Genomic DNA, 21,678 nt, shown 5'->3' with positions numbered 1-21,678 from the left:
TTATTATTAAAGGAAACGATATTTCTTCTTTATGTATTTGCGTCCCCTTGTGTGTGTGTTTTCCTTTTGTAAAACACTTTTTTATGTCTCCTCCATTGTTGAACTCCCAAGTAACTTGTTTTCTCTTCTTTCAGCTGGCATAGAGCATAGGTAGAATCCACCCTCTAGTGGTCAAAAACATCATGGGGAGAAAAAGACATTTATAAAGACAAACCATTGCAAAGAGATTGATTTTTTTCTTGGGACTAGTCTGTGACCTAGTTCCAAAGGCAAATCCAAGAGAAGGCTCCTAGAAATGTTTAGACAACATAGAAAAATCCCCAAAATGATAGATAGGTTTAAGCCTTGTTTTGCAAGTGTTTCTGTTTCAGCAGGCTGTCTGTGGAGTTCTTGAACCCTGAGCTTCATCATCTATAACATATTCTTTCATTTGTCCTTACATTTGTTTTTTGGAGGAGAATGCTAACTATTTGTAAGGACGGAACTCAGAACAGTGGGTGGTTTGCTTTTCTAGCACATGTGTAAGATTTTTTTCCCTTCCAATGTGAATTGATGATTTGCACTCTATTAATAAATATAGAGATGTTTCAGAATTTTTAACATCTCCAAAAGTTTTCTTTTTTACATGTTAAAAGATTCAGTTCTCCTTATAAAAAAGGTTTTTTTGGGGGGCGCCAGGGTGGCTCAGTCAGTTAAGTGTCTGACTTCGGCTCAGGTCATGATCTCGCAGTCCGTGAGTTCAAGCCCTGCGTCGGGCTCTGTGCTGACCGCTCAGAACCTGGAGCCTGTTTCAGATTCTGTGTCTCCCTCTCTTTCTACCCCTCCCCTGCTCTCCCTCTCTCTCTCTCAAAAATAAATAAACATTAAAAAAATTTTTTAAGTTTTTTTTTTTTTAAATAGCAGTGTACCTTATTGTGATGGTTGTTAAATGGCCTTAAAATGTCTTCTCTTCCAGTAAGACTAGATCTTTTCCCTTCATGCACCCCTCCACCTAAAAACTGCCCTTAGTGAGGTCAGCCTTTTCTTCATGTTACCAGTTATCTTCTGCCCAAATCACTGTAGACACAGAGCATGAGCATCGTTTCCCTCGGGAATCAGCAACATGACTTCGAGTTGTGATAATACAAATTAAATACCTATAAAAGCATCTCTGACACTTTCTTCTTGTGTTACACAAGTAACATATTTTCAGTGTAGAAAATTAGGAAGTGGAAATATGCACATTTAAAATATAAAAAGCATCCTTTAAATTCACTGCTTGACAAAAACTACTGTCAATTTCAGGATACATTTCCCCAAGCGTTTTTTTTTTTGTTTTTTTTTTTTTTTTAATTATTCCAAATCAGACATTTGCCAAGGAAAGAACTCTTGTTGTAAATTATTTATGCAAAGGTGAGTTTGCCCTGTGAGTCCGTCTTCTTAGCAAATTCCATGCCCGCAGTGTGATTGAGCATCTTGTATATTTCACCGACCTGGGCGCTAAGGAAAAGAGAGAATGGACAGTTGTTAAAGAGAAAATACAGAATTTGGGATCAAAGTTTGAGCCGTGAGTCAAGGTTTTACCTCCAGCGGGAAACTGGATCCAGCACAGAGAGTGTCAGGGGATAAGGCTGAAAAAAGGCTTAAAGGAGTAGGTTTTGAAAAAGTCAAATGTAATCAGACTCTGTTTCATATTAGAAAAGCCCAGGTATTTGAGCTTCTGACTGGTGAAACCTGGGCTCAGGCATCTGTGCAAGGGCAGAGCCGGCACTCTTTTGTGTTTTTCCAGTAAGCGGGCTTTGTTGCCATGGGAAGTGGCGATTCAGGAGAATGGTACTCTCCAGGGTTATGATCTTAGTGCCTCTGTTGCATATTCTAGGTGGGCACCTATTTCAGAATTATAGCACCTTCGTTGTCTTTTTAAAATCAGGTTTGCGCCGTGCTCCGCGGACCAGAGGGACACATGCCACAGTGGTTACATAGTGGGTATGTATTATATGTCGGGCACTGTGTTGGATGCTTTCCTCGTGTTACCAGGCACTCCCGTGAAATGCCAAGTGCATGTCCTCCTGGAGGTGGGGCAGGGGCCCTCCTTTTATAATGACTTCAGTGACTTTGGTTGCCACAGGCATCCATGAATTACCTTGATGGAAGATGTCACGTGCCGGCATTGAGCCAGTGACACCTGGATGGCCCAGAGCTCCCTACCTGTAAACACGTAACACTGGGTGGCAAGAAGAGGCTAGTGGAAGGAGAACGGTGTCAAATGCACTTTATGTGAATAAAAGATAACTGGAGAGGTGAAAATCCTACAGTCTCTTCACTCACATGTTCAAATCACTTCCCCCTCCAATGCTCCACGTCTTGATGGCTCCTGAAGAGCCCTGCCCGTGGTCAGGCGGTTGGTTACACCAGGTGGCTATGTGGCTCCACAGGGGACCCATGACTTCTGTAGTAATTCTATCATGTCTGTACCGGTTTCTCTCTCTCTCTGTCTTTTTAGGTATTCTTTCTCTGTGCCTTTCCCCCAGTCCCCCGCCCCCCATCTCCCCCTTGGTATTCTGGATCCCTGTCTTCCTCTTTGGCTCTCCCTTCTGGTCCCACACCTCCTTCTTGTTCTGCTCTCCCTCTCTCTCTGCTTTCTCCCTCCCCCAACTTATGTCTTTGGACCCCAAACCCTTCTTTTTTTTAGCTATCACATAATAGATCCCCTCAGTACCTAGTTCAGTCCTTGTCAATGTGGTCAGACTTCATATTGTCATTGAAATGAGTGTTCTTTCTCCGAATTGCTTCTGTTTCCCTTGGGAGAAACTGCTGATTCCTTCTGTTCAGTTAAGATCTACTTCCAGAAAGTGGTTTTCTGCGCCTTTCCACCCCATCCCCTATACCACCCCCACTGTATTAATGAGATTCTATTGTATTGGAAAGTGCCTCGAACAGAAACTGGCCCCTGAAAGGGAGTTCAATAAATGTCAGTTCCCTCGTTCCTTCCAGAAGGAATCTCAGCGTCTCTAAATAAGACAGGGCAGGACCCTGGGACTCCCTTTCATCCTCACTCTCTTTGCCACCCTCCACATGCAACTTCTCACAAGTGTTGCTGTTTTACTTTGTAAATGGCTCTTGACATTTATTCTCTAGCTGGCCCTGCCACCACCCTCCTCCTGGCCATGTTTTCCCTGGCTCTATTGCCATACCTCTTAACTGATTTCTCCATATTCATTCTTGTGGGTCTTTCCCTTCATACTCCGAAAGAGTAATCTTTCTGAAAGGCAAATCTGACTTGTCATCCCCTGGCTCCCACTCCACTGAAGGTGTCACCTGGTGCCTGCCTGTCTCTCGTTTCTTCTCTGCCCTCTGCTCTTCAGTAGACCGCAGCCCATCTCTGGAATGGGCCAGAGGCTGGGTCCCCTCACCATGAGACTTCTGCACTCTCTGCCTGTCCTGCCTTGAATTTCCCTGGGTGCGTCTCCCACCTTTTTGATACATGCGCACAACCTACCTCTCAGCTCACTGTCCTTCCTCAGGGAAGCCTCTCTGGATCTCCGTCAAGGCCAGCTCCCCTGCTTCTCCTTCCCCCGGCACCCTAGACCCCCACCTTGCTCACACTCACCCAGTTACGGTTTCACATTTGCTCGGATCATTGCTTGGTGCCTGTCTCCTTTAAATGCCCCTAGTAGAAGTATTATGTCTATTTTCACACCGTGCCTGGCACCCAGGAAGCATTTAATCACTGTATGTTGCATTAAAGAATGAATCAACAAAAGAGGCAAACAGGAGACTGAGAACACGGCCAACCTTCGCCCAATGACGGTGGAAGGCAGCGGCAGCCTAGAGGGACAGGGAAGACAGACTCACTGCGTGAACTGTTAGGATATGACATATAGCCGGCTCTCCGTTATCTGCCTTTCTGGAAACCCAGGGAGGGACGTGAAGATTTGTAGATGGCTCAGCCGCACATACATAACAGGGAGGCTTCAGAGTCTAAAACTTTAGCCTCGATGTATAGTCCTTTCAATATAAGGTTTGTAAGAACCATAGCAATGGAAACATTGATTGATTTGGGTATTTTCTCCCTGGCTCAGGTGTCTCCATTAATGAAAAGGATAAGAAACGAGGGAATAAAGAAAGGCAGTATCAGCAGCCTCCGTGCTCCCCATGGCAGCTATGCTCTGTCTCCTTACACAAGTTCCTCCTGTTTACAGAAATTTTCCTTTTTCTTGCATGTGTGTGCGTGCGTGTGTGTGTGTGTGTGTGTGTGTGTGTGTGTGTGTAATGTAATTGCTCCATGAAAGTCTGTACAGATACTAACATCAGGTCTATTTAGAACAGAACATGCGGGCAGTGGGGGGCACCTTGGTGGCTCAGTGGGTTAAGCGTCCGACTTTGGCTCAGGTCACAATCTCATGGTTCGTGGGGCCCCACATCCGGCCCTCTGCTTCCAGTATGGAGCCTGCTTGGGATCCTCTGCCCCTCCCTCTCTCTCTCTGCCCCTCCCCCACTCACACTTTCTTTGTCTCTTTCTCAAAAACAAAGAACAGAAGCCAGGAACACTCAATAGGATTAAGGTGAGCAGGGAACCATACCTACATTTTCCCTCCTGTTTTTAAAAAAGATTCCTATTGGGAATGTATCAGCAGAGAGAGAGAATGACATAGCATGTGCGCACACACACATTTTATTCTGAGTGGACAGAATAAAACGTGGAAGTGGCAATTGTGTTCTAGAACAGTTCAGACCCCGGGGGAGTAGAATCCTGGCTCACTCCTGTGCCTTTGCTAAGTCAGTCAGGAGCGTAGGACCTTGGTCTTCACAGGAGGACACAGGGGAGTTCTAGCCTAGTGGCAGAACATTCAGAAGGTTCTCAGTAGCTCAGACATCACCAGGGGTGGGGGGTGCGTCTCTCTTCTCTCTTCCCTTTCTATCCATCTATTTACTTACTTTTATTGAAGTATGCTGACACACAATGTTGCGTTACTTTAGTGATTTGACATCATAGTGATTTGACAAGTCTATACAATACACTGTGCTCACCCTGAGTGTGGCCACCATTGGTCACCACACACGTTGCTACTACAATACCATTGGCTGTGTTCCCTACGCTGTACCTTTCCTTCCCGTGACTTACTCATTCTATGATGGGAAGCCTGTACCTCCCACTCTTGTCTGCTCTCTTTATCCCATGAATTTGGTATTCACATCATGTGTAGGTAGCCCCACATGAACCGAGGGTCCATACTCTCTCACTGCTGGAGGAAGGCACCCAGGGACTGGTATTCTATTAAATCCATAGTCGCAGATGGGCCTTCTTGGTTCTGCCCCCAAATCCTTGCTCTCAATGCATTTCCGCTCTTCACAATGAAAATTTCAAACTTGCTCATTCATGTTGTTCTCTCCTCAAGTTCTCGTGTGATGAGAAGGATCTAGGACTTGGTTCTCCAAAGGGGCTTATGTTCTCCAAGGGACAATGTCTGGAGATCTTTTTGGTTGTCACAGCTGGGGAGGGGTGGGGCTGTTGGAATCTAGGGAGCAGAGGCCAGGAAGGCTGCTTACTGTCCTGCAGAACACAGGACAGCACTCCCAACCACGAGGAATGACCTGATCCAGAAAGCCAATACTGTTGTGGTTGATTCTGGGTGTTACAGACTGAATTTTGTCTCTCCCCATTTCATATGTCGAAGTCCTAACCCCCCCAGGGTGACTGAATTTAGAGACAGGGCCTTCACAGAAGTGATGAAGATTCAATGAAGTCATCGGATGGGGCCATAAACCCATATGACTGGTTTCATAGGACCATCTGGGACACCAGGGGGGTGTGCTCACAGAGAAAAGGCCGTGTGCAACCTCAGTGAGAAGGCGGCCATCTAGAAGGTGAGGAGAGAGGCCTCAAGAGAAACCAAACCCGCCGACATCTTGACATAGCATTTCCAACTTCCAGAACTGTGGGAAAATGCATTTCTGTTGTTTCATCCTCCCGGTGTGTGGTATTTCATTATGGCAGCCTGAGCAGACTCCTACACTAGGGAATGCATTTTGGGGACAACATAGGAAATTAGGAGGAACACAGGAGGTTGTGTGTCTTTGGGCAACCCTCTTCACCTTTTTGACTCTTAATTCCTCAACTATATAATTGGGGCTAGTCATGCCCATCATTTTGGGCTGTCGTGAGGATTAACCAATTTAGCGCATGCAAAGGGCCTGATGCAAATCAGGTGGCAGTAATGTACTATTAGACCATAAGCTTCTTGCTGGTAGAGACTTGCCATTTTGCTTTGTATCCACGGTACTTGGAAGCCCCTGACACATTGTAGGCACATCTTAAATGTGTGTTGGTTTAATCGAGGACACTCTGGGTGCTGATTCAACAGCTATTTTGAGCATCTTTTCTGTACCAGATGCTGTGGGTACAGCCGTGAATGCTATAGTCACAGCCTCTGCCTTCAAGCTTATATTCTAGTGGAGGAAGAGAAATAATAATCAAGAACAGGACTAAGTTGAAATATGATTTCAGACAGTTATAAGTGTTGTGATGAAATCAGTTGGTGGAAGATGCTTTAGACCATGTCAGAAAATTATCTGAAGAAGTGATTTTGGTTTGTTTTGTTTACTGATAAAAGGTGTGCCTCGTTGGTGACTGAAATTCTTCAAGAGCTGTTGCTCTTGTGAAGTCGTTTTCCAAAGTGGTGAACAACTCTTGGTACAATTTTCTCTTCATTTACCCAGTAGTTACATTCCAGGAAAACTCGGTGTATCTTAAAAACTGTGAATGTACATGTATAGGAATTAGGTTCTAGACCCGGAAAGTTCCAGACAGGGTTTTCACCTTTCTGAATTTCCAACAGGATGGTCCGAAGTTGTGAGGGACGCCAGGGCTATCCTTTGTTGTGTGGGGGTATCCTAGACATTACAGGATGGTTAATATTTCTGGCCTCTGCCCACTAAATTCTGGTCAAACCCTCCAATCATGGTGATAAGCAGTCCCTCCCCTCCCCCAACTTTGAAAACAATCTCTAAAGGGCAGTTTAGCTCCCTTTAAGAGTTATGATTCTGCAGGTCTCTAGTGACCTAATCTTCTCATCCAGCTGTTCTCGCCCTCTAGAGCCTTTGATCAGCTCACCTTGATTTCCTTCCCTCTGCTGGCTCCCATGACATTGCTGTGCTTGGACTTTCTTCCTCTCTTTTGCCTCACCCTTGCCCCATGTTCCGATCTGATTTCTCCTTCTCCACCTGCCCTTCCATGTAGATCTGACCTTGGTCCCTTCTTTTTCCCTCTCCAAGGTTTTTCTTTGATAAAACTTCAGCACCACTTCCAGGCCACTAGTTCCCAAGCTGCTCATTTCTACGCTATTTAAGCCTATTTTTTCCAGCTAAGTGAGTCCCTAGGTGAGCCCTAAGGCTCACCTTAGGGCTAAGTCCCTAAGTGAGCCCTAGGTTACATATGCCCCACATCCAATTGGCCAACTTTCTTTAAAGCCTGTTATTCCTTTGGCCATACCTTTCTGTGTTAATGGCAACATCACCCACTCACTCAGCCTAAACATGGCGGCCGTCTTGATCTCTCTCACTCCTCACATTCAGATGATTGCTGTGTTCTGTTAGTTCTAAGGAATATTGGAATCGAATATTCAGGAGCCAGTCATGTGAAGATGGGAGCAGCGTTGGTGATGAAGGTCAATGCCCTGGAAAGGGTCACTCTGATCTCACTCTTCTGCTCTTTTGTTTTATTTAAAAATTTCTTTGGACTAGCCTAATTTTTCTACACCCTGGGCATACTGCCCTGAGCTAATTTGTTTGCCCGAATTAATTACTAGCGGGGGTGGGGGCAGCCTCATTTTCACAGAAGCCTTCTCTTTTGGAAGGAATGCCTTTTTGTTCAAACAGTCCGATTTAGGTTTTTTGGCACCCAGTGTAAAGGGTGCCTTGACATTTCCATAAAGACATTGAAATGTTACCATCCCTGAAGAAACGGTTTCAGAATACGAAACCTTTATCTTTTTCTTTTTCCCTAAGGAAGAAGAACATCACCAGCCTAACTATCTCTGTAAAATAAAACTTCCTCATTTGCTTTTCATGTTACTAGTGGAAGAAGATAATGATGCAGTTTGTAAAATATGAAAACAATGATATGAAATTTGCTTTTGATTTTTGTCTGTGTAAATAACACTTCAATTATGAGGTCAAAGATGCTTGTTAGGGTTATCTATTATTCTTCCAAGTGATTTTTGAAAGATCTGTTAGGAGAGCAAATACACTTGAAAAGATGTTCCTTGTGATTGTTACTCCACACTGAGTCGCCAAAAAACAATTGACTCTTTTTGTAGGTTATATATTATTCATATAATTTTTTTTTAATTCTGAGAAAAATCACATAACATGAAATCTACCTTCTTAACAAAATGTTTAAGGGTCAGTACAGTGTTGCTAATGATACACACATTGTCATAGAGAAGATTTCTAGAACATTTTCATTTTGCATAACTGAAACCCTGTATCCATTGAACAGCAACTCCCCATCTTCCCCTTCCCCCAGCCAGTGGCGACCACCATTCTACTCTGTTCCTATGAGTTTCACTACTTCATGTAGCTCGTATAAGCAGAACCGTGAAATATTTGTCCTTCTGGGACTGGCTTATTTCACTTAGCTCATAGTCTCAAGGTTCATCCATGTTATAGCACATGACAAGATTTCCTTCTGTTTTTAAGGGCTGAATAATATTCCATCATATGTATAAACTGCATTTTCTTTATCCATTCATCTGTTGATCGACATCTTGGCTAATGGTGAATACGTTGCAATGAATACGGGTGTGAAAATATCTATTCGAGATCCTGTTTTCCATTATGTTGGATAAATCCCAGAAATTAGATTGTAATTCATATGGTAGATCTATGTTTAATTTTGGGGGGGGGGATTCTCTATATTTTTTTCCATAGCGGCTGCACCATTTCACATTCCCACCAGCAGTGCATAAGGATTCCAGTTTCTCCATACCTTCACCAAGACTTGTTATTTTTTCTCCCTCTGTGTGTGTGTGTGTGTGTGTGTGTGTGTGTGTGTGTGTGTTTATAATGGCCATTCTAACAGGTATGATGTGATATCTCCTTATGGTTTTGATTTTATTTCCTTGACCGGTGATCCTGAGAATCTTTTTGTATACCTGTTGGCCATTTGTATCTTCCACAAAAAAAAAAAAAAAAAAAAAAAAAAAAACAACCAGCTCAAAATGGATTCAAGACCTAAATGTAAGACGTGAAACTCTTAACACTCCCTGAAGAAAATATGGGGTAAAAACTTCTTAGCCTTGGTCTTGGCAATGATTTCTTAGATATGACACCAAAAGCAGAGGCAACAAAAGTAAAAGTAGGCAAATACGGCTATATCAAACTAAGAAACTTCATGGCAAAGGAAGCAATCAACTGAATAAAAGCCAACTATGGAACGGGAGGAAGTGTTGGCAGTGTGCATATTTGATAAGAAGTTAATATCCAAAACTCCTGTAAGAAGAAAGATTTTCTGTTGAATGTAGATCAGGAATCAGCAAACTTGTTCTATAAGACACCAGAGAGTAAGGATTTGGGGCTTTGCAAGCCATATGATCTCTGTTGCGACTACTCAGGCTGCCATTGTAGTGGGAATGCAGCCAGAGACGATACATAAATGGATGAGTGTGGCTGTGTCCCAACAAAACTTCATTTACAACACCAGACTGGGATGGATTTGGCCTGTGAGCCGGAGTTTGCTGGATCTAGAGCAGGGTTCTCTGTCTGGCTCTCTTAGCATTTTAGCTGGATAGCTTGTTGTGGAGGGCTGTCCTATGCCCCGTAGGATGTTGAACAGCACCCTGACACTGGGTACCAGGGGCAGCTCCTTCCCTACCACCCTGGTTGTAACAACCAAACGTGTCTCTAAAAGCATTGCCAAATGTATTCTGGGGGCAAAATTGCTGTCAGTTGAGAAACTCTGATCTGGATGATCAAAATACTGATGAAGAGTGTTGAGAAATATTGCCCTAAAATTACAAAAAGTAGGGTAGGACAGAACAATTGAAAACCATGGCATATTTGTCTCAGGTAGGTCGAGGTCTCCTCTGAGGGGCTGTTAGCACCACCTAATTTGGGAAAGCAGTTCAAAAACAATAGCAATTGAAAAGTGTTCTGTCGATAATGCAAATATGAGTTTAACCTACTTTTGCAACAGGGACTGAAAACAAAACAGTTCAACACATTAGCATGTCTTAATGAAACTTGCTGGGTTTGGAGGTTGGCTATGGGTTGGAAAGCTGGGGAGAAAAAAAAAAAACTACTCAAACTAGTAGTTCTAGTTCCCGTTTGAGCAAAGGTTTATTTTTTCTGCTTATCTGAATTCAGAACCAACACAGGCAGGGTGATTTTTGAAAGCACTCACGTGTTTCTCATTGTTTGGACAGGGCCAGAAAAAAAAAATGGCTCGGTTTCACTGCAAATTGGCACTGACGCATGTTTTTGAAAGTTAAAAACAGTATAACATTCATGAGTGAATCTCAGAGAATGTTGTCTTCTTGTCCTTTAGAATAAACACCTGTTTTGCAAATAGAGTAAAAGCCGTCTTTATTGAGAAACTGTCGGTTTCTTTTTCTCCATTGCTCTTCATCTGTTTTTAACCATTAGCATTTTAAAGTACAATTTAAAATGTTATCATTGAGATCATCATAATTTTAAATTAAAAAAAAATACCCCAGATTTTACCAGGAATTACAGCAAAGCCTTTTTTAGCTGAATCTCTTCTTGACCTGAAAAGCAAAGGAAATACATCAATCCTTTTCTCCTTTAATAAAATTCTCTGTGGTTACTGGATAACACTTTTCCAGTCAGAGGAAGGGTGGTCCCCATCCTTGAAAGGAGCTGATGCTCCATGCCGTGAGCCCTGCTGCTCTCATCCCCGTCTCCTGCGGCCACAGCAGATGCACTCAGTGACCCCGGCCTCCGGGTCACCAGTGCCGTTGGACGCGATGTCATCCCGAGACCATCTGGTGGATAAATCGGATCATTTCCTTTATACTTGGGATCATGAAAGAGGGTGATGAAAACAGACTCGTCATAGGAAACTCTTCCCGGGAACCCACGTTTCCATACACCCCAAGGGACTCAAATCCGTAAATCCCATCTGTCCATGCCATGCTTCTGATCAATACCCAGCCGCCTCTCTTGTAGGCTGGTCCAGTGTGGGGGTGATTGGGACACGTGTGACCGCAGGCCTTTTTCTCCGTCCCTCAGGTTACCACGGCCTCTACTGCGAGGAGGAATACAACGAATGCCTGTCTGCTCCGTGCTTGAACGCAGCCACCTGCAGGGACCTCGTTAATGGCTATGAGTGCGTGTGTCTGGCCGAGTACAAAGGTGAGCACCACCCCCTTGGCCTTCTTGCACCCGAGTGGCCTAAACGACCTCATGCCTTTCTCAGCTTAAGTGCACCAGCCTCTAATTGGAGCATTACCTCATTCAGAATCCAGACCGAATGCTGGAGGTGGGACGATTCATGGGGCCGAAGAGACCTATTTGCACGTCTGGGGTTTCCTCCTGATAGATGGAAACTTCTCTCTCCTGTCCTTTCCTTCTTCCTGTACCCCCTCTGTCTTCTCTGTTGGGTGCGTTCGGAAGCCTGTGATAAAAAGTGGGATGCGGCGCACTGTGCGACCCTAACCTGAGGACCTGGTGGTGGAAAGCACGGGGAGGGGAGCGTGGGGCTGTGCGGCGAGCCGGGCGGAGCTGGGACGCCGCGCTTTCCGGCGGAGGGCGCAGGTGGCCTCACACGTTGGCCACAAAGCTGGTTCTCGTTAAGTGAGTCACTGGCGAGGGAGATGTGAGCTCATTCGAGTGGATGCGTGTCAGAGTCACTCTGGAAAAACAGCCGACATCGGCAGGGTGCTGATAATGTGCAGAGCTCGTTCTCAGCCCCGTGCGCGTGATGAACTCATCAAGCCCTCACAACAGCCCTGCGAGGTGGCAGTGGTGTCCCTCAGAAGCCCAGCCAGCACGTCCCCGAAGCCTTTTCTTCTCGCTCCCCAGGGGGCTTAGCGGTGTGACTTCGTTCAAGCCCAGATGCCCTCGGACGGCACCACGCCAGGAAATCCGTGTTTATCAGCCACCGCACACATTTCTCTAGGCCACAGCTTCGGGGCTGGGTTTGGATTTTTTAATGCCTTTGTGGGCTCTCTTTCTAGCCCCTAATCTCGTGCTCCCACCGCTGCTTACTTGACATCATCCGTCTGCCGGGTGACCTTCCTCGTCATTGGATGGACCCACCTGTATTTAGCGGTCTCTTTGGTGAGCCTGAAGGGTTCGTAGGCCACACGGATGAACTTGATGTAGTCTTTGGCCGGAAGGGATGGGGCTGGGCCAAGGGTCTGGTCTGTGTTCAGCAGATCTGATGCTCCCTTCTGAGGGTGATGCCCACTTGGAACCAAAGTCCTCCACTTCCACAAGGGTAGATGTGCTGGCTTCACTCACGTGGATTTCATTTCCAGGTTTTTCAGAGTAGTGAGAGATAGGGAGTCTGCTCAGTTCTGGAAAGAGGAATAAGAATCAGGAGACCTGCTGAGCCTAGATTAATCTCCTCAAGTGTGACTGTGTCTGTATAAAGTAAGGACAGTGATACTTACTGACATTTTGAGGTTCTTCAATGACAGAATTAGTAGTGAATGTGTTTCAAAAAGTAAAAATTCCAAAGTTCTTCAGTCCCTGATGCAATTTTTTCCTGTCTTGGAGGCATTAATTGTGCTGTCATGACTAAGCAGTAAAAACTATAGTTACACATGATGAACCACGGATACATAGACTGTTCATCCTTCCATATATGCTCTAAATTCCACCCCTTCATTTTTTTAAGTTTATTTCTTTTTGAGAGAGAGAGAGAGCACAAATGGGGCAGAGAGAGAAATGGAGACAGAGAATCCCAAGCAGGCTCTGTGTTAATAGCACCGAGCCTGACCTGGGGCTCAATGTCACAAACTCCAAGATCAACCTGAGCTGATATCAAGAGTTGGATGCTTCACCGACTGAGCCACCCAGGTGCCCCATCCCTTCCTTTTCTTTTTTTTTTTTTTGAGTTTGTTTATTCATTTTTAGGAGAGACAGAAAATGTGTGGAGGAAGGGCAGAGAGAGGGGGAGAATCTCAAGCAGGCTCCACACTGTTAGCATGGAGCTGGACTCAGGGCTCGAACTCACAAAACCGTGAGATCATGACCTGAGTCGAAATCGAGAGTCAACCAACTGAGCCACCCAGGCGCCCCTAAATTCCACCCCTCTGTCTTTCCAGGACTCCCCTCCATCAGTCACTGACTCTGCCAGGGATGACCCAAGAAGATAAGTGACCCCGGAGGGTATCCCAAACATATCTGAGGATTTAGATTCTCAAGAAAAGGATGCAGGTGTTGGGAACTTCGCACACAACAGGGTTAGAGGAGGGGTTTCTGAGGAGAACTGAATCAATGGCCAGCTGAGTTCAAAGGACCCCCGGTTTGCAAAGAGGAAATACATGCCGTGCATTACCTACATGTGACCTCATGAGGTGGGGGGCTCCACTGATCTCACAGAGGCTGGCTGTCCTCTACAACAACTGCAGTCGGGCTGAGCTGGCCCTTTATTTTCTGTGTGGCTGAGAGAGAATGGGCTCTATTCATCCCTGGAGAGCCTTGGAAACCCAAAACTGGGAGGCCTCCACCCTGTGCCGTAGTAGACAGGGCCCCGTTGGCCGACCTGTCCAGCACCGGAGGGAAGTCCAATGGCATCTGGTTCTGACATCTTCTTCCTTCGTCCTCCTGGCCAGTACGAGGAGCCTGTCCCAATCCCTCAAAAAGGGAAGATAATCTAGGAAATACAAATGAAATTGCCACAGCAGCCAACCGCTCTAACCACTCAGGAGAGGAAGTGAGAAAAGTGCTGTATGCTACTCAAACTTGACTCTGGATCTGGAAAACACAAAGGAGGAACTAGTTCATGGTAGAAGTGAAAATAGGAGGAAAAGGAAATCGTGACCGACAAGGTAGGACATGTGGAGAGGCGCTCTAGGCGATCTGTTTCTGTCTGAATGGCGGACGCTCCAGAAGAAGAAGGAACACATGGAAATAAAACCAGAATCCACGAATTGCTAGAAGGAGAAGTCTGTGACATGGAGAAAACTGAAGTTTTTGTATAGAATGAAGGAGCTCACAGAGGGCCGGAGGGATTAGTGAAGGAGGTGGTACACAATTTGAGATTTCCTGTTAAAATTTCTAAATCTGAGGAGGGACAGAATATTTTTTATGAAAGTCTTCACAGGGAGTACAGGTTACATACAAAAGAAAGAGAATCCAGTCCACACTGGCCTGCCCTTCTCTCCAATGAAAGCAAACAATCATGCAGCAGTGTTTCAGGTTGCCCAGTGGAAAGGACCGGCAACTGTAGGATCCTTTACGTTCGAGGACAACAGAAAGACATTGTGCACATTTAAGCATACGGAAAGCATAACACAACACCATGCACCCTTTCCAAGAAAATTATTTTACCCTATCTATCTACCTATCTATCTATCTATCTGTCATCATTTTGAGAGAGAGTGAAGGAAGGTCAGAGGGAGAGACAGAACCTCAAGCAGGCTTTGTGCTATGCAGGGCTTGATCCCACGACCCTGGGATCATGACCTGAGCTGATATCAAGAGTCAATGGACTGAGCCACCCAGGCGCCCCAAGAAAATTATTTTAGAAAGTATTCTCACTGAACTGGGACTAAATCAGAACACATATAACTATATAGTTGGAGCTACAGAATAGGAAGAAGAGGGTTGAACAGAATCCTTGAAATGCAGGGATAAACCTAAACAGAGGATATTAAAGTGATTGTGGCCGGTAATTTAATGGTGAAGAGAAATCTTTTGGAAAAAAGTATGTATAGCTGCTTTACTAGTTAGTTCTGCATAAAGAGTCACTACAAAGCGGTGGCTTGAAATGACACCCTTTTAGTATCTAACACTTCCGTTGGTCCAGGCACGTTTTAGTGGATGGGAATCAAGGTATTGGCCGGACTCAGTTCTCACTGGAAGCTTGAATAGGAAAGAGTCAACCTCCCCATTCCCTCAGGTTGTTGGCAGAATTCGTATCCTTGTGGCTGTAGAATTCATGACAGCTTGCTCCCTGAAAGCCAGCAATGAAAGGGAGATGACAGCTTGTGCTGTTCCATGCCTCTAACTTCAGGAGAGGAGGCCTGCACCCTCCCTTAAAAAACAACAACAACAAACAAACCCTGACTAGGTCAGGCCCACCTAGGATCAACACAAAGTTTAAGGACCTTAACTGCATCTTCAAAATCTCTTAAGTTTTGTCAGATGCTATCGGTTTGAAGCTCACATACAACGGAAGGGTATGACTCATTGGGGGTCACCTTAGAGTATGTCCATTATACCCTTTCTTAAAGAAAAATTTAAATGACCACATTCAAGTTTCATATCATTTTAACTAAACCCATGAATTGAAGGGGATGGGGATGGGAGGGACTGGAAGGCATACATATGTGTTAAAGGTCTCATCCCAGTGGGCAGATAAAGTGATCATCTAATTTGGGTATATTTGTGGAGACCTTTAGGGTTGAATTTAAGTGAGACTCCTGAAGTCAAAGCCTAGCAGCATTAATGGTAGGACTTCTTTTGTTAATTTTTTTAATGTTTATTTATTTTTGAGAGAGAGCGTGAGCAGGGAAGGGGCAGAGAGAGAGGGAGACCCAGAATCCAAAGCAGGCTCCAGGCTCCAAGCTGTAAGCACAGAGCCCGTTGCGGGGCTCAAACCCACAAGCCATGAGCTCATGACCTGAGCTGAAGTCAAATGCTTAACCGACTGAGCCACCCAAGAGCCCCTAAATGGTAGAACTTCTAAAGTAATAGTTGGGGGGCAGGGTGATAGAAGGAACTAAAATAGAGGTAGAAGGGGCAAAGTCCTACCCTCCGATCCAGAGGAAAAGTGAGTCACAGGATCCTGTGCCTTTCTCTCTTTGGGGGATGGACATCTGTCCCTCTTCAGAAGCATTTCTTCAAATGTAGCATAAATTCAGAGAACTACCAGATGGGTGAATAGCGAGTGCTAATTAGTACTTGCCTCTGGAGTTAGAACTTAGGTGGGGGGGTGTTGGGAGAGGGTTGGGACTTTAACTTCCTACTTCACACATACATTTTTTTCAAGTGGTGATTTTTTTACTGTTTTATGTTAAAATCCAACTTAAATAAATTACTACAGCTTCCTAAAAAGAATGAGTGTAATGGAGCTCAGGCAAGTATAGCTGAAGAACATTTTGGTCAAGGAAAGCAGTGAGGGGGACCTTCTGCCAGATGTTTTATTTTCATTTATTTATTATGCCTACATTCACACGTTATGGGTACAAGAGTGGGCAGCTAACCAAAACTGAATAATGGCCCAGAAACCGTTGTCTAGAATAACGTATGGTTCTTCCAGAATTGCTATGAATGAGAAAGATGTTTTTTTTCATAAGTGGTGTGGGAGAAATTGGGCAGCCACACAGAAAAAAAGAGAAGTGTTTTTAAACTTCTTCATAAATGTGAATTGGAAGAAAAACACTTTTCATTGACTTTGTGTCCTCTGCTTCCTTCCCCCTTTTTTCTCTTTATTTTACAAGCAAGTTACCCTAGAGTTGCTGTAGATAACACCTCCATTTGTAAACTTTTTATTCTTCTCGTCGTCCTCTTTAGTTTGGATTTTGTCCACACCACCCTGCAGTGACCCAGCTGAGGGCTTTTCAGTGAGATCCTGAAGCCTGCCCTTCTAGCTTCCGACTCCTGGTTCCTGCTTCTTTGCCCCATTGACTGCTGGGTCCCTTTTGAAACTCACTGTGCATTAGCTTCCTTCTGCAGCTCCGTTCCTGTTCCCTGACTCTGGTCCCCCTGCCCCCACTGAATCCTTGTCCTCGGGATGCCATGAATACCGTTGGTCCCCAGGGTTTCTTTCTTGTCCCCTTTGTCTGTCGGTCTCCGACTGTGTGATACCTCCCTCCTTGAGTTCTTCCAACCTTGTCTCTGTATTTGCTGTGACAATTACAGTCAACCTTGTAGAAATTACCTCTTTTTTTTTAAGTTTATTTATTTATTTTGAGAGAGACATAGAGAGCACCAGCAGGGGAGGGGTAGAGAGAGAGAGAGAATTCCAAGCAGGCTCTACACTGTCAGTGCAGAGCCTGACGTGGGGCTCGAACTCCCTTATCTTGAGATCATGACTTGAGCCAAAGTCAGGAGTCAGACACTTATCTGACTGAACCACCCAGGTGCCCAGAAATACCCTCTTTTTTACACTAAATCATAATTTCCTGAAAGGCAGTGACCACACCGGGACCACCACCTCCTCCTCCTCCTCCTCCTCCTCCTCCTCCTCCTCCTTCTCCTTCTTTTAAATTCTCTGTAGCTCTTGATGTAGTGGCTTGCACAAAGACAAATGCTCAAAGCCATCTTTACTTGAATTGAAATTGCCGCTTGACGCTCTAATTAAATAAAGGAAACCAATATGAACACTTTCCCAGAAAATTTCTGCTGTGGATCGTGAAATTGTTAGAAGGAAAATGCATGGAGGGACTTGGAGTAACCTCTCTTCAGACATACTGAAATGCTCGTTCCCCCCTCCAAAATTAGCTCAGAGCTGGTTCATGACTAGACGTGGAATACTTCGCTGGTGCTCACGACTTCTCAAGTTTCCCCCATGCTGTCGATTTTTATTTTTTTGCAGAACGAACTCGATGGTCAACAATAGACTCATTTGGAATTTGGGGTGGCCAGAGCTAGGGAGAAAATATTTCAGTTTTTAATTATGAAAACACTGCAACAATAATAAAATTTTGGGAAAAAGAAAATTTAAAATTGCTCGTAGCTTTTCAACAGACTATGAGACCAATTATTACTGCTGTTCTTCCCATCCTTTTTAAATATCCGTGTTTTTATAGTACAACTGAGTTTACCTGCGATTTTATGTCATTCTGCTTATACCTTCCTTTTGGTCGTATGTTTGATTTAGATATTGCCAGGAAGTCTTACTAGTTCTATTTTAAATGGCTGTGTAGTATTCCTTGGGGGAATATTTATCCACTCCCTTGTTGCATCTGATGTGGGGCTGTTATAAATAATTCTGAAATGAACATCTTTATTCGTATAATTTTTTTATACTTTCTCAATTTTGGGTGGGGGGGGAGAATTGGGTTTCAGAAATGAGACCACTGGGTTATGGGTTCGATCACATTGTACCTAATCATTTATTTTAAAAGCCTACAGAAATTTATAATGGAAAAGTTGAGAACTCTTTCTTTGTTTGCCAGAATTATTCTTCCCATGTAACCAGTGAACAAGAATTTCTGGATGTTTTGTGTATGTAGCTTTTCTCAAGAAGTGGGATAGATACAAAAATGTATAAGTCAGGGTTTCTTCCTTTTTTAGGCTATTATTTAAAAAAAAATTTTTTTAATGTTTATTTGTTTATGAGAGAGAGAGAGAGACAGAGTGTGAGCAGGGGAGGGGCAGAGAGGGAAGGAGACACAGAATCGGAAGCAGGGTCCAGGCTCTGAGCCGTCAGCACAGAGCCTGATGCAGGGCTTGAACTCACAAACCGTGGGATCATGACCTGAGCTGAAGTCAGACGCTCAACTGACTGAGCCACCCAGGTGCCCCTTTTAGGCTATTATTTAACCAGGGGAGCAGATGGAGACTGGCAGGCACAAGGAATAATGAGGCCAAGGTCAAGATGTCAATTGTAATTTCTGAAAGAGTTTAGAAACGGTTGGGTTCTGTGATGGTTGAAATACTGAAAAAATTTTTGTGGAGGAAATAAGTTTGAATAAAATAAGATGATGTCTTAAAAAGAAACATGATGTTCAGAGAACACTTAGAGTTCATTTTCTTTACCTGGCTTAATTTTCCTGGAGACAAAATAGTGACTTTCAGTTCTCAAAATATTAATCATGGCTAAATTGTGATGGCAGCAAAGCTTTATAATGGGCGCACCACTCTTTGAATTTTTGCTCGTTTTAGTTCTAAAATTAACTTCTATACAGAGCCCTGTTGGAATAGAGGTCTTTTCAGAAACATTGCCTCTCTATCCCTTAATATGAAAAGTATGAATTTTTATTAGTTTTGACTGAATTACAGTTTATTTTTGCTTGAGACTAAACACAAGTTTCGTAATAGTGCGTGCTACATCCCTTGCCAATGGGTGATGCATGTGTCGTTCCACAGACTTAATTTGAAGCATGGACCTGGTTTTCCCTGACAAAATAGGGTGTTTTTGAGGCAGATTTGGAATGACTTCGCACTCCTCTGGCAATCTTCACCTGTGTGTCAGCCAAAGTACACTGACTGTCGCCCCTCCTGACGGGACAGGATTCTGGTGATACGTCCAGAATTTCTTCCACGCATTAAATTATGGCGTCTGCTCTAAAGGACCTCAGAGGTTGGCGGGGGAAATCAGGAGCACAGATAAGTCGTGCCCTAACACAGTCAGCTCTCTAACAGTGCGGATCTCAGCATGCTGTCAGTGCACAATGGCGGAGAGATGGAGCTCCGTCTCGCGAGAGTCAGGTTCAGCTTTCCAGAGAGGTGGCGTCTGAGTCAGACTCTGACAGATAGAATGTGCCGGTGAGGAACAGCCTGGGCAGAGGTGAAGGAAGGCGTCCTTGTCAGAGGGGACAGACGCCCAGCCTTCAGTGTGCCACCAGGGCTCAGGGCCCCTGGGGAAGGCAGCAAGGTGGGGCCCGGGGTGCCTGAGGGGGAGGGTTAGAGGAGAGCCACCTTGGCACATGAGTGGTGTTCGTGACTGTCTGTTCTCTGCATTCAAGGTTTCTAGCTCGTGGTTGTTCAGCTCTCATTGACAAGCTGAGCAGCATGACAGATATTTTTTATATTAGGATTAGCAAGGCTGAGAGTGTAGAAATGTGAGTAACCAAGTACTCACTGGGGACTTTTAAGACCATCTTGCTTCAGAGTCATTGTGTTTCTGCGAAGATAAGCGTTTGTCCGATCTTGCTGCCAGAAAGCTCTCAATGGATCTCAAGTGACCCAGTATCTTTTGAAAAAGAGAAATAACAAGGGGAAAAAATTATCGCCAAAAAGCAAGAAGACCTCCAAAAGATGAAAATTGCTATTTTCCTGGGTGTTTTCATCAAATCCGTCTTATTGAAATCTTTTAAGTTTAATGTGTTTAAATATTTAGCCTTGAGGGGTACCTGGGTGGCTCAGTTGGTTAAGCGTCAGACTTCAGCTCAGGTCATGATCTCACTGTTTGTGGGTTCAGGCCCCATGTTGGGCTCTGCTGACAGCTCAGAGCCTGGAGCCTGCTTCGGATTCTGTGTCTCCCTGTGTCTCTGCCCCTCCCCTGCTCGCACTGTCTTTCTCTCTCTCAAAAATAAGTAAGTAAACATTTTTTAAAGATTTTAAATATCTAGCCTCGAATTTGCTTCTTAGCCTCATTTGAAAAATGTGGTACTCTGTGTGTGAATATATTCGTCGTATTAATATTACACAGTCTTGATTGGCCAGTGTGTTACCAGAAACTCAGTAAAGATCATCCTTGATTGCTCTTACTTGAGATCTAATGGACATCTTTTTAGATTCCAGACATGCCTGAACTTCGGTTATGGCTGTATTTCCCGTGACACTTGAAAGCCTTTTTTGTCACCTGGTTTCCATTGATCAGCCACATGGGACCTTGAAAATATGTGTGTCTTTGTTTTTTGATAAACACTTTGAAGCAGAAAAGACCGTTTTGTATTTTATTCTTTTGGTTGAGTCCATGCTACTTGGGAATCAGTGGGATAACAGAGATAGAAACTTCTGGGTGAAAAGGCCATACACACCCAAGTGAGGAAGAATTGCCAGTTTTATGCATATCTTTACTTTGGCTTGATTTCGTATATTACCTGGGTTGGTTAAGGACAGTGAAAGTCAAGGAGGCTCGTTCCTGTTACTAGAGACAGGGAGGGAACTAGGATAGGGCTTTGGGGGGTCGCGTCCCACCAGGCCCGACGCAGTGGGATTCAGGTGGTGGTTACAGGGAGAAAAGCCAGACAATGGTCTGAAAGGCACTTCAGGAAGATATCTGGCAGAATATTTTTCAGGGGTTGGATATGAGGGGCAAAGGATGAAGTGGAATGAAAAGCCATCCATTCTAAATGCTTTGCCAGGCTCCAGTAAGTTATTAGTATGAATACAGACGGGCCAGTTCTGTTTCTGTTTTCTCTTACACTTTTTTCCTTTTCTTGAGCCCGACTTCATAAGACAGATGAAAAAGAAATGATAGACAGAAATCCCAGCGAGAATAATTTCAGTGACTAAATCATGAGTCATTGGGCGTGGCAGTCCTTTGCACGATAATGAGCTAAGTAATGAAGTGGAGAGAAAATTAAGTAAATTCTGTTCAGTTACTGTTAGCTTTGTGCTTGCTTTTCACGAGGCTGTCAGGAAGGGTGAGCGTACCGTTGTGTGCATTCTTGCACAGAATATAATGTGACCTGCCTTCCCCTCGAAAAGGCAGGGGATGAGACAGGGAGAGATCAATCCATTCACCCATCTTGGCATTCCAGTGAAACCACAGCAAAAAAAAAAAAACCTCACCCTTCAAATAGTGTTGGGTTTTTAAAGTTGTTTTTTTTTTTTTTTTCAACGTTTATTTATTTTTGGGACAGAGAGAGACAGAGCATGAACGGGGGAGGG

At 44.4% G+C, this 21,678-nt stretch overlaps 1 protein-coding gene and 1 long non-coding RNA gene across 2 annotated transcripts in view; one reads left to right on the top strand and one right to left on the bottom strand.

The window, feature by feature from the left end:
* The window catches only part of DNER (delta/notch like EGF repeat containing), a 318,800-nt gene that overhangs the window by 267,996 nt on the left and 29,126 nt on the right, over positions 1-21,678 (top strand). The window contains exon 9 of the mRNA XM_025930353.2: positions 11,230-11,352. Coding sequence (XP_025786138.2) covers positions 11,230-11,352 — 123 coding nt within the window. The remainder of the gene's footprint in view (positions 1-11,229; positions 11,353-21,678) is intronic.
* LOC147578723 (uncharacterized) lies at positions 10,299-16,072 on the bottom strand. Its single transcript, XR_015255608.1, has 5 exons — positions 15,925-16,072; positions 14,962-15,124; positions 13,505-13,917; positions 12,615-12,741; positions 10,299-12,518 (listed from the first exon to the last, which is right to left on the bottom strand). It is a non-coding gene; the product is annotated as an uncharacterized LOC147578723 (long non-coding RNA).

The sequence above is a fragment of the Puma concolor genome, chromosome C1, assembly GCF_028749965.1.
Source record: "Puma concolor isolate L17-30 chromosome C1, mPumCon1.1.hap2, whole genome shotgun sequence".
Classification (NCBI taxonomy): domain Eukaryota; kingdom Metazoa; phylum Chordata; class Mammalia; order Carnivora; family Felidae; genus Puma; species Puma concolor.
This window is presented reverse-complemented; position numbering and strand designations above follow the sequence as displayed.